The sequence below is a fragment of the Arachis ipaensis genome, chromosome B4 (assembly GCF_059453495.1).
Source record: "Arachis ipaensis isolate K30076 ecotype BB chromosome B4, ASM5945349v1, whole genome shotgun sequence".
NCBI lineage: Eukaryota > Viridiplantae > Streptophyta > Magnoliopsida > Fabales > Fabaceae > Arachis > Arachis ipaensis.
The window spans coordinates 112,279,225-112,289,796 of record NC_142439.1 but is presented as its reverse complement, the minus strand read 5'-3'; the positions used below and the strand labels follow the sequence as shown (position 1 = coordinate 112,289,796).

Sequence of the window (10,572 nt, the reverse complement as noted above, 5' to 3'; positions counted from 1 at the left end):
TAATTAATATTTCAAAAAAAAAATTGTCTAAAAAAATTAAATACTTCAAGTTATTATTGGAATATTTTAGATGCAATCTATTATTTATAATTAAATTATTAATTTTTTTACAATGAATAAACTATGTTATTGAGTGAATATTTAATATTTATTATTTTATTAAACGAAAAAATATGTCGTCTGAACAGATTTAACAAAACTATATGATTAGTTTCTCTTTGAGGGCATAGAAATGTGTTGAAGAAAGATGATAATTTTTCTAATATATATTATACATTCATTAATTTAATTTAAAATAAATATTAATACATTTTTATGTGTAAAAATTAATTTTTCAGATGATATTTATTATGTAAATAAAAATAATTAATTGAATTTTCTTTTTCAAGGTAACATGAGTTGGAAGAAAAATTATAAACTTAGATGAAAAATTAATGAAAAAAAAATTAATATTAATTTATCAAATTTATAAATATCCTTTAGTTAATGCATTTTGTAAACATCTTTTAAAAAGAAATTGGATTTACGTGCATATGAAAAGTTTACTCGCCTAAATAGATACCAATATTTTTACACACTGCATCTTATACGACTGTTATTTATTTATAACTTTTTCACTTTTTTTTATCTTGAGATTCAGTAGGTGTTTAATCTAAATGTGTAAATACCAAATTTGAAATAAGAGTAAATCAATATAAAAGAGTGTTTGTGGATTCTCTTAATTGTGCTGCTTCTTGTGAATTCGAAGTGTTACACTTGTACTCATCTAAGAGGCTAAGAAATATTTTTCTAAAAAATTGTGTATGAATACTTCACCTTGAAGGATTTAGTGCATATGTTATTAGAGGATGCACCTTTTTAAATTGGTGAGAACTCAACAGTCAATACGCCTCTTACTAGTGCCGACCTTTACCTAGCTTGATCATTGTTAATGACCGCAAGGAAAGTAATGACTACACAACATATTATCTATATAGTTCTGGTAGGCATGGCTTACTCCGTTACACAAGACAGTGGACTGATCAAACAGTAAAAATCTTTCTCACTTTCTTCATGTTCCTACGACAAACAGGGCAAGTACCAGCAGCCTCGGCGATCCTGCATAGAAACATTGGAGTAACATGTATTAACACATGCAAAAGAAATAATAAGAATAATGTATCTCTGGAACTATATAATCTTCAGAGAAATTAAAGATTGTTAATGCATGGGCTTGCAAATAGAATCCGACCCATCTTTGATATTCATGTCAAAAACTATTTTTCATAACTGGAAACCACTTTTAACTAGCACATGCCCATGAAATTCCCTCTTTAAGAAAACATACTTGTTCCATCTTTCTTCTAAAAGGGGAAGTCTTGGAAATATGAGAGGAGTATATATTTCAAGGTGATTGCCTAACTTACTAAAAGTGTTGCCCAACTTACTAAAGTGTGTTAAAAATAAATATTTAACTTTAAAAGTATAAAAATAAATAATATTTAAATATTTAAAATTTATCAAAAAAAAAAAAAAATAAGTTAAGGAAAAGTTAAACACTAACCATAGAATTCACCATATTTCAATAGTTCCCTTCACTTCCATACTCGCATGTGATACCATAAAAAAAAAAAAAAAAAGAGGTATGCTGACTAGGAGCATGGATCTTGAAAATGGCAGTGATCTAGAACTATTTTTGAACAAAATTGTCATCAACGATTGTTTTATGTTAGCAGTGATAACAATGGTTACCTAGTTCCACATTCAAAACAAGCTGCAGAGTGCCCACAAGGAAGAAAGAAACAATCCCTCGGAGCATCAAAGCAAATGGCACAGAGACGCCGAGTATTGTTACTAATTTCTCCATCACCTAGAGACTTCCCCTCCGCGGAACCTCCGGCCTGAGAGTCAAGATCTTCGTCATCTTGTGACAGTGAATCATATGATGAACCCCAGCTGGAAAGGTCATCATCTTTTCGAGAGCGCAAAGGGCCTCTATCAGGTGCCGTCCCATTGTTCATAACTCCTGATCTTTCTTCACGGGCAAACTGGAGATTGTTCAAGAGGTTGAATGCCCAAAACATAAGCAAAGTCAATCCACCTGTGCGGAGACGTAACGGAAATTGCAATAAATTAAACTATTCATGACCAATAAGTGAGTATGAAGCGAAGAATATGAATTGTACCTATGCCTACAATATATGTGATCCATCTAGGTCCATAGGTCACTTTGACGTACCATTCATCATCTGATGCATTCTGAACCAAAGGAAAAAAAACATAAATAAGGGATATCTCCATATCCTCAATTAAGGGATATAAACAATGTTTATGCCACCAGGGTTCTGTGGATTTTATTTTGAGAATGTATGGTATATTTAAGATTCAAATTTCTGATATAAATCAGCATGACAAATTACTAAAAATTTACAAAAATATTATGCGCACACAAAAAATCAATTACCATCTATTTGTATATAAATAAATGTGTTATTTAACTCATTTTCAATGTATATTTTGTATTTTAACATATATTTTATATGAATGACTAATTTGGTGGCTAAATTTTTGTATACGAATAGCATTTTTGTATAGCAATAGCATAGTTGGAAATTTTATGTCCAATTTTAGATTTATATGGATGGCCATTGGAGAATCGCATATGAGAATAAATCTTGCCTTTTGTGGACCAGGAGTAGTCAAGATAGCTGCGTTTCCTTGTGGAAAGAAAATGCTCAAACTGCACGAACTTCTACTTGCCAAGGCATATTTGTAGTAAGCATTCTTTGTATTGTGCAAGTAGGCCCTAACTGTGAGGTTTAGTTCCACCTATTTGATAAGAAAAGAACTATTATCACTAATCTTTGAACTTGTTAACATGATAATACAGAAGAAGGGAAAGGAGAATGATGCTCATTTATTTATAATGTACTTAAAATCTGATCGTAACACCAAAATGTCACTTTTCCCACAACAAGAAGTCAAGAACACAGGTATAGGACTATCACTATTATTTCAATTGAATGCATGGCCATTTGGGAAACAGTAACATTAAATTTACCATTTTCAGTTATATAATATGCCAGATCCATCAGAATGTGAGGTTCGATTCATATTTTAATCCCTGCTCAAGTTATGATACTTGAACAAGGGATCCACTGAATAATCTCAATTCTAACTATTTTAAGGGATGAACTTTCACAGAACTCGTTCTCTGTAGATCTTGAAAATAACATGTCATGACCTTATTAGCTAATAAAACTGCTTCTTACAAATTACAATCTAGAGTTCAAATTAATTAAGCCAACAGGAATAGCTAGGAGGGTGGATTACAAAAATACCTGCACCACCTCATCCAAATTTCCCAACGCTACATAATAGCTCGACGACCTGTGTATTTTCTGTGTAATCATACCAGCTCCTGTGAAAAAATAAATGAGCATCAAACATAGGTTTAATATGAGTATAAAATTTATCTTTACCTTTGTCATACCATGGATCATGTTCCATGAGAGAGTTGAATTACGGTATGTAGGGTATTCAATCCACTGAGCGAGGCTTTCAGCCCCTGCAAGTAAGGGTGACAAGTAACATGTTTATTAGAATACTATAGTTTGTGAGTTAAGGTAATAACAATTAGTAAATTAAATAGTATGGCGATGTCATCAGTACAACGGGCCTAATTCTAACTCAAACCACAAAGTGCATTGCATAGTTACTTTTAGAAATTGTGTCAATCTAAATGTAATGGTTATCATAGATATTTATGTCTCAATTTATATTCCAAGGATCAACTCAAACTTCATGTCTCCACTTTTCTGCGCTGTCACCTTTCACGCTTGTTGAAACATTATCTTTACACATGTGTTATTGGACTTGTGTGTGTATGAAATTGTTAGGGACTTGGGTATTATGGGTGCTCAAAGTCCCACATCGAGTAGTATGGGATGCTTGATGTTGTATATAAGGAGAGTGGTTATTCCCCCTTAACAGCTAGCTTTTAAGGTGTGGTTTCCCACTTTCCTTAAATACTTAACAGAAATATTTTCATTTTCTTCCATGAATAAGCGATTTGTTTTTCACAAACTGTGTGGAATATACGAAAGTATGCAGTAAAGCCTTATTTAATTTTATAAGTATATAAAGAGCCTTATTTAGTTAAGAGGCTGTCACAGACTCACAGCTTACACATTGGTACATAAGAATATTCCAAAAGTAAAGCAGCCGGGTTGTGAATTTGTAACTAAAAGGATTTGTTATAGGAAAACTGAAAGACAGATAAATAGCAATAATTGATGCATGAATGGTTCCATGAGACAGAAATTCTCAGAAAAATGAAAAAAGAAATCACAAAAATCTCTTCTAGAAAGCATACCATCTGCAATTATAAGGAGAACGGACGAGCTCACAGGGCTCAAATGATATGAAATATTCACTTCTGAACCTGTATTCAGATAATAAATCCATTCCTGCGAAGACAAACAAGGTATTAGTTTAGTTCAACTAAACAAGTTAGAATTATGTAACCCGGTGATGTTAATTGCACATAGGTACTACTGAAAAGTTATGATAATCAGGCGAGTCATGTGAACAACTCAGTTACCAAACATCAGGTACAAGTATGAGTACGCAGCATAATTTGTTATTCTTTGTGATAAAATTATGAGTATTCTTTTAGAGAGATTTCGGTATTCACAACATAGTACATGGAATGGGGAATTTGGTACGCATTATGCTGGCAAATGAGAGGATCAAGGTAACTATAGGAACAACTAATTCAATAGGTAACAGTTTTTTGAGAATATAAATTTGGTACTTCAGATTAGTATCATGTGATAGTAAAAAAGCGAAGGGATAAAGTACATATACTTGCCTGATGTGTGTCAGAGGGAATAGTTACATGCAGAGTTTGTTCCCAAGTGGTAATAACATCAAGATCTGGATATTGGTAAGTACCATACACGACAGGACCTGGCTTTTCTTCTAAGTTTTCTACCTAATGCAAACAAACCCGAATTGCAAGACAAAAATCAGTAACAGCAAACAGAATGGACAAAAGAAATTGCAATAACAGAAACTGACCCTGAGATATTGCACGAACAGAGGGCTAGGTTGGAACACAATCGATGTTTCTGGACCAAGCAAGAGATTCATGGACCCATAAACCCCAAGTATTATAGTCACCGACACTAATATTGAAAAGTGATGTCAAAATTCCACTAAAAAAGATTTAGCTTGAATCACACATGACAAGTTTTGAGATAGCTTTCTAAACAAGAACATAATGATTCTTGGAGAAGGAGATGGTGAGTTGAAACTTGTATATTGAAATGAATTGAAAATGAGACTTAATCTTCTAATTCGCTGTTAGTGCCTTTTTATACTTAAAGCACATATCACCACCAGAATAACAGAATTCACACTAAACTAGAAACTGCATAACCGAATATAACTACCACCTAACAAACTTAGTAACTTCTACAACCATTCTCATTCTTCTTCTTCAACTGTACCGTCCTTAACAACATATTCAAACAACCATCTCCTCTGTGCTCTTGAAATTGGAAATATGAGTTGAAGTTCCAGTACAATTCAAAGCAAAATTATTGAAATTGAGTCAATTAATTTACAATGTAAGTTAACCACACCTTAACTTGAACCAAATCGGAGTAATTTAGCTATTTTAGGCACGATTTTAATTTAAGAACCAAATTATGAACATCATACATTTTCTTCATCAGACAAATAATCCATCAATAGCTAACTGATTTAACTAATTTATACAATCACAATTTTCACCATCCTAATCAAAAGTTTAAGTCTAGTAAAGTGAGTAAAGGAATCAATTTAAGTTTGAGTAATTTAACGTACAATACCAACTAAATAATTATAAAACTACATTCTCGGTCTCACATTACTTTCTAACGCAAAAACACCAAGGGTTCACAGATAAGTTTCTCCAATCACAATTGCAATTCAAAGCCCTGAATTCAAATATCAAAATTATGAACTGCAAATTAACCAGATATAGCAAAAACAAGTAGCACCAAACGAAATTGTTTAACGTAAATGACAATTAAACAAAATTAAGGACAAAATCACGAAGTGATATAGATTCTCATACCGAAAAACCAAAACATGAATACAACAGCAAAGCATGACCATGCATCTTCCCTAACAGACGACGACTCGTCCCCGATTCCCCAGCCAATGACTCTGCCAGCATGGCCAACGATCGGTTCAATTTCAGGCGACCGGAATCGAGCCTGAGATCGGTCAGCGGCGTTCTGATCGTTGCGACGGCCTCGGGAAGTCGACGGTGAAGCTCCAGAAGATTCATTGTTACCCGCGGAAGTAGACGGAGGAGGAGTTAGAGTTGAATTTGAAGTGGAATGAAGTTCGGCCATTGCAGGAGAGAGAAGAAGAAGAAGAAGAAGAAGAAGAAGGGAAGATGTGAGAGTATAGTGTGGTGCGAAGTGAAGGAGGGAATAGAGTCATAGGCGGTGCTAAGTGCTAACTAGTAACCAGTGGGTCATTCTTGCGTTTCTTGCTTCCTTTCGTTGGAATGGTAGTTGGCTTTCTCTTCACTCCGTGCGAGTGTGACCGTTATTCTCTTCGCATTGGAGGTTTCAGTTGTTTAACTTTCCATATGATGGTCCAGGGTTGCTTTCGTCATTTACTCACATATACCGATATACGTGGCTCTCTCCTTCACTTCTCCCTCGCTTTTTTCTCTTTCTTCTTTTTAAGAAATAAAATTAGGCATAGTTTTATTTAATTTGGTGTAATTGTGCATAATTTTTTTCAAAGAGTAGAATTAAGTTAAAAGTGAATATTTTTTACTAAATTTTTATAAAAAAAGTTCATTCTACAAAAGTTCATTGCACATGATAATATTTTTTCTTTTTTTACTAAAATAAGTAATATAATTTTTATTTTTTTTACTAAAATTTTACTATTTATGGTAGTTTTTTATTTCTTTTACTAAAATTTTACTATTTATGGTAGTATTATTTATTCTAAAAATTATCAACTTAAGTAAAATATATGTTGAAATAAAAAGTACGCATTGAAAATAAATAATATAGCGACTAATTTTTTGTATATACGTAATATTTTTGTTGTTTAAATATGCATTTTATTTTTCATTTTCCAAAATCATGAATGTTGTTAAGAGTCACTAAGGCTACAAATGTTGAGCAACACTGAATTTAGCCAACCAATTGGACACGCTTCAAACTATATTATCAAAGAATAGAAAAAATTTGTTAGTAAAAACTAAATTAAAGAAAACCAGAGAAACTACTACACCATGCAATATAAAAGACAACCACGATGCAGAAATCAAAGTCCAAGGTGCAATTGATTAGAGGGTAATAGGGCATCGACCCTATAATCTTCCTTCTCTTTTCCTTTTTTTTTTTTTTCTTTTTTTTCTTCATTCTTAGAAAAGACTATAATCTAAGAATCGTTCTTGTACTTCGGTTAGATGTATTCAAATTATTATCAAGAAAATGTCTTTTAATAGATGCGGGGCAAGAAAATATGATCAAGATGAAGACTATAAGAACAGATCTAAAATAATTAGATCTGTTCTTAAGGCTGGATGGAAGTTTGTAGGTATGTGGAAGAGATTGTGGTATAGAATCAGAATGAGCAATCTCCACATTTAGTTTCACATTAGTTATGTCAATAATAGATATTTTTATGTTGATATTGCGTTGGCTATAATTTTCAGATTAGCTTTACCATGCTGGATTCAAATCATGTGTTCCATTATACCCGTTCCCACCAATAAAAAAGCGAACGATTTGAACACGTAGAAACTAAAGATTTTACTCGTTAATCTTTATTTCATTAATTTTAGTTTCTCTTTTTTAATCATAAATCATAAATAATTTCCTCTTGTAATCTTCCTTCTTCAACATTGAAAAGATGAAACGAACAGCCGCAGCTTGTCAACGTTCATAGCATAGGCAGCGGCACTGCGGCAGCGGCTTGCCGCCGGCAAAATACATCGGCCATGAACATGGCGGAGCTGGCAACGAAGCTTGTGACAATGACGTCATTCCTTTGACCTCCCTTGATAGAAAGGTTCGTCTAAAGAACCGAGAAGACGCTAAAAGGGAAGAATTGAAGAAGGTGAAGCAGGGTTGACATTTCTGACAGAAGACATTTGGTGTGAATTTTTTTATTAAAAGAGGAAATAAAAGATTAATTAATGGAAATAAGAAAATGATGTCTGCAATTCTTTTCCATGTATCCAGGTTTTAATGGGACACTTTGGCTTAACAAATGTGTAGAGGATAATAGTGTAAGAGTGTAACCACGTAAAACAGATTCTATTAAAATCTGTAAGTTGTTAACAGTAGCTTGTTACTCAAGCTAACTGATTCTTTAGTCTTGTATCTAATTTCCTTAGTATCTGAGTTCTATATATATAAGCCTTGTATCATTTATCTCTAATAATCAATGAGAATACTATTCAGTTTACATCTTCTCTCCAAAATCCTCTCTCAATTCTCTTCTCTTCTCACATTCTGCAACACTAATGTGACTGCATAATTTTATTACTCTCATAAACTCTACAAAATAATCTTCATCTCTTAATGCTGTAGAAAAATAATATTTGTATTAACTATATAATTTGTTTTGTCTGATACTTTTTTTAAAATATTATCATGTAAACAAATGCAAATTTTAATTATAAAATCTTATCTTTTTAAATAAAGAAATTGTACAAATTAACAATATATATATATAAAGCACGCATTTCAGATTTATGTTGCTTTATATTATAACTACTTTAACAGAATTTTGTTTTGCTATTCTACACACTTCCTTTTTCATATATCAACTAAACCCTTTGTGTAATCCAGTTAGTAATACAAATACACTTTCATTCATTCAATAACTATCTCTTCTCTCCTCTCTTCAACTTGGAGTTCTCATTTCTTTCCTAGTCTTCCTTTTCGATACCTTTCAAATTGGACACATATTAGCCCAAGTAGTTTTAGAAGCAGGAGCTTTACAAAGACTAGGCCATTTTTAGAAAGCTCATCAATTCTGCAGACTTAGATCGATGGGTTGGTGCTGGATCTGTCGACCCGACTTATTTGAGGCATGGATCCCGCTACTTGTGATTCAACCTGACTTGTGCAACAAGACAGGCCTTGTCACCCCACTATCTCAGATGCTATCTATAGATCACCATCTACTACAACGTGGGATAATCTCCTTAAAAATCAGGAAAAATCACCCACTATTACAAGTGTTGAGATGCAGAAGTGTTAGCTAAGTCATCACTTTCTCTATAAATACCCCTATCAACTTCAGGTATTTTTCAATCTCAATTCACTTAAACTTGCCTAAAACTCTTGCTAACTTAAGTATCGATATTCCGTACCTCCCACCATCATTCACATGAGGACTTCAGATGATTTCTCCTTTCCAGTGAAAAATTAGAAACTTCAGCCTAAAAAGAGTCCAAACCTCACATCTAGGCCGCATCTCTTTGGTTTCATGTATTCGCTTGAAACATTGATGTCGTAACTGGAGACTTGGAAATTGACTCTCAATCATGGCGGACATACATCCTAAAGATAAGCGTACCACATTTAACTCCGGATCACAAAGTGGAGATAACCACAATGATAATCGAGTACTTTTCATACCTCAACAACTTAAAAGAGGTGAAGGAGGGTAGAAAATGAACTTCCAAATCCATATCCAGAAGGATCAGGAAGAAACGCAGCAGAGATTATAAGCCTTGTCTATGGTCACTAAGAATGACTTAAGCAACTAAAAATCGAGTTGGAAAAATAGAGAGATTTGAGCGGCAATAGCAGAGAGAATTACAACCACAAAAAGTTAGAAAACAAATAAAAGAAGCTAAAGGTCAAATTTAGAAATAAAGAAAGTCAGGAAGAAAAAGACACGACTTCCTCAGGAAGCGATGATTTTTCAGAGAAAATTATTCGTACTAAGGTCCCCAAAAATTTTAAAAGCCTCGATATAGACCTTTACGATAGGTCGACTAATCTCCGACACCACCTTAACAACTTCAAGAATCGTATGTACTTAGCAGATGTGTCTGATGCAACTCTGTACAAGACATTCCTGACTACATTAACCAAATTAAAGCTTTTATAAAATGGTTTGACAACCTACCTCTGATGTCAGTAACATGCTTTGATGATTTGACAAAAAAATTTCTTATCCATTTCTCCATTTAAAAAGACAACATCAAGTATGTCCCGAGTCAACTCGGGGTAAGACAGAAATCAGGAGAGTCCCTCATGGCCTAATTAAAAGGTTCAATAAAGCTGTCCTGAAAATTTAAAACCTACCAACAAAAGCGGCCATAATGGGCTAGTAAATGGTCTCAAAGATAGACCCTTCTCACAGTCAATCTTAAAAAGACATCCAAGATCTCTCTATAAAGTCCAAAAAAGAGAAAAAAAAATACATTAACATGGAAGAACCAGCACAGCTCAAAAAGTCTCACCAAAACAAAGAGGTCAGACCAAGTAGTAGAAAAGAGGAATAGAAAAAAATGAAGACTATACTAGTCGGACAAAGAAGTAACCAATC

At 33.3% G+C, this 10,572-nt stretch overlaps 1 protein-coding gene across 2 annotated transcripts; it reads right to left on the bottom strand.

Annotated features, from left to right (window-relative positions):
- Positions 1–672: 672 nt before the first annotated feature.
- Positions 673–6,601, bottom strand: LOC107637923 (E3 ubiquitin-protein ligase APD2-like). 2 transcript variants are annotated; one of them, XM_016341166.3, is made up of 10 exons: positions 6,104–6,601; positions 5,062–5,168; positions 4,853–4,975; positions 4,355–4,448; positions 3,473–3,547; positions 3,321–3,400; positions 2,659–2,808; positions 2,166–2,238; positions 1,732–2,080; positions 673–1,098 (listed from the first exon to the last, which is right to left on the bottom strand). In XM_016341166.3, the coding sequence occupies exons 1-10, from the start codon at positions 6,384–6,386 to the stop codon at positions 1,023–1,025; spliced, it is 1,410 nt and encodes a 469-aa protein (XP_016196652.1). In that variant the 5' UTR covers positions 6,387–6,601; the 3' UTR covers positions 673–1,022. The 2 variants fall into 2 exon arrangements, with proteins under 2 accessions (XP_016196652.1, XP_020977070.1); XM_021121411.2 differs by having other exon boundaries at positions 885–1,098; positions 3,321–3,547; positions 6,104–6,518.
- Between the last annotated feature and the right edge of the window lie 3,971 nt (positions 6,602–10,572).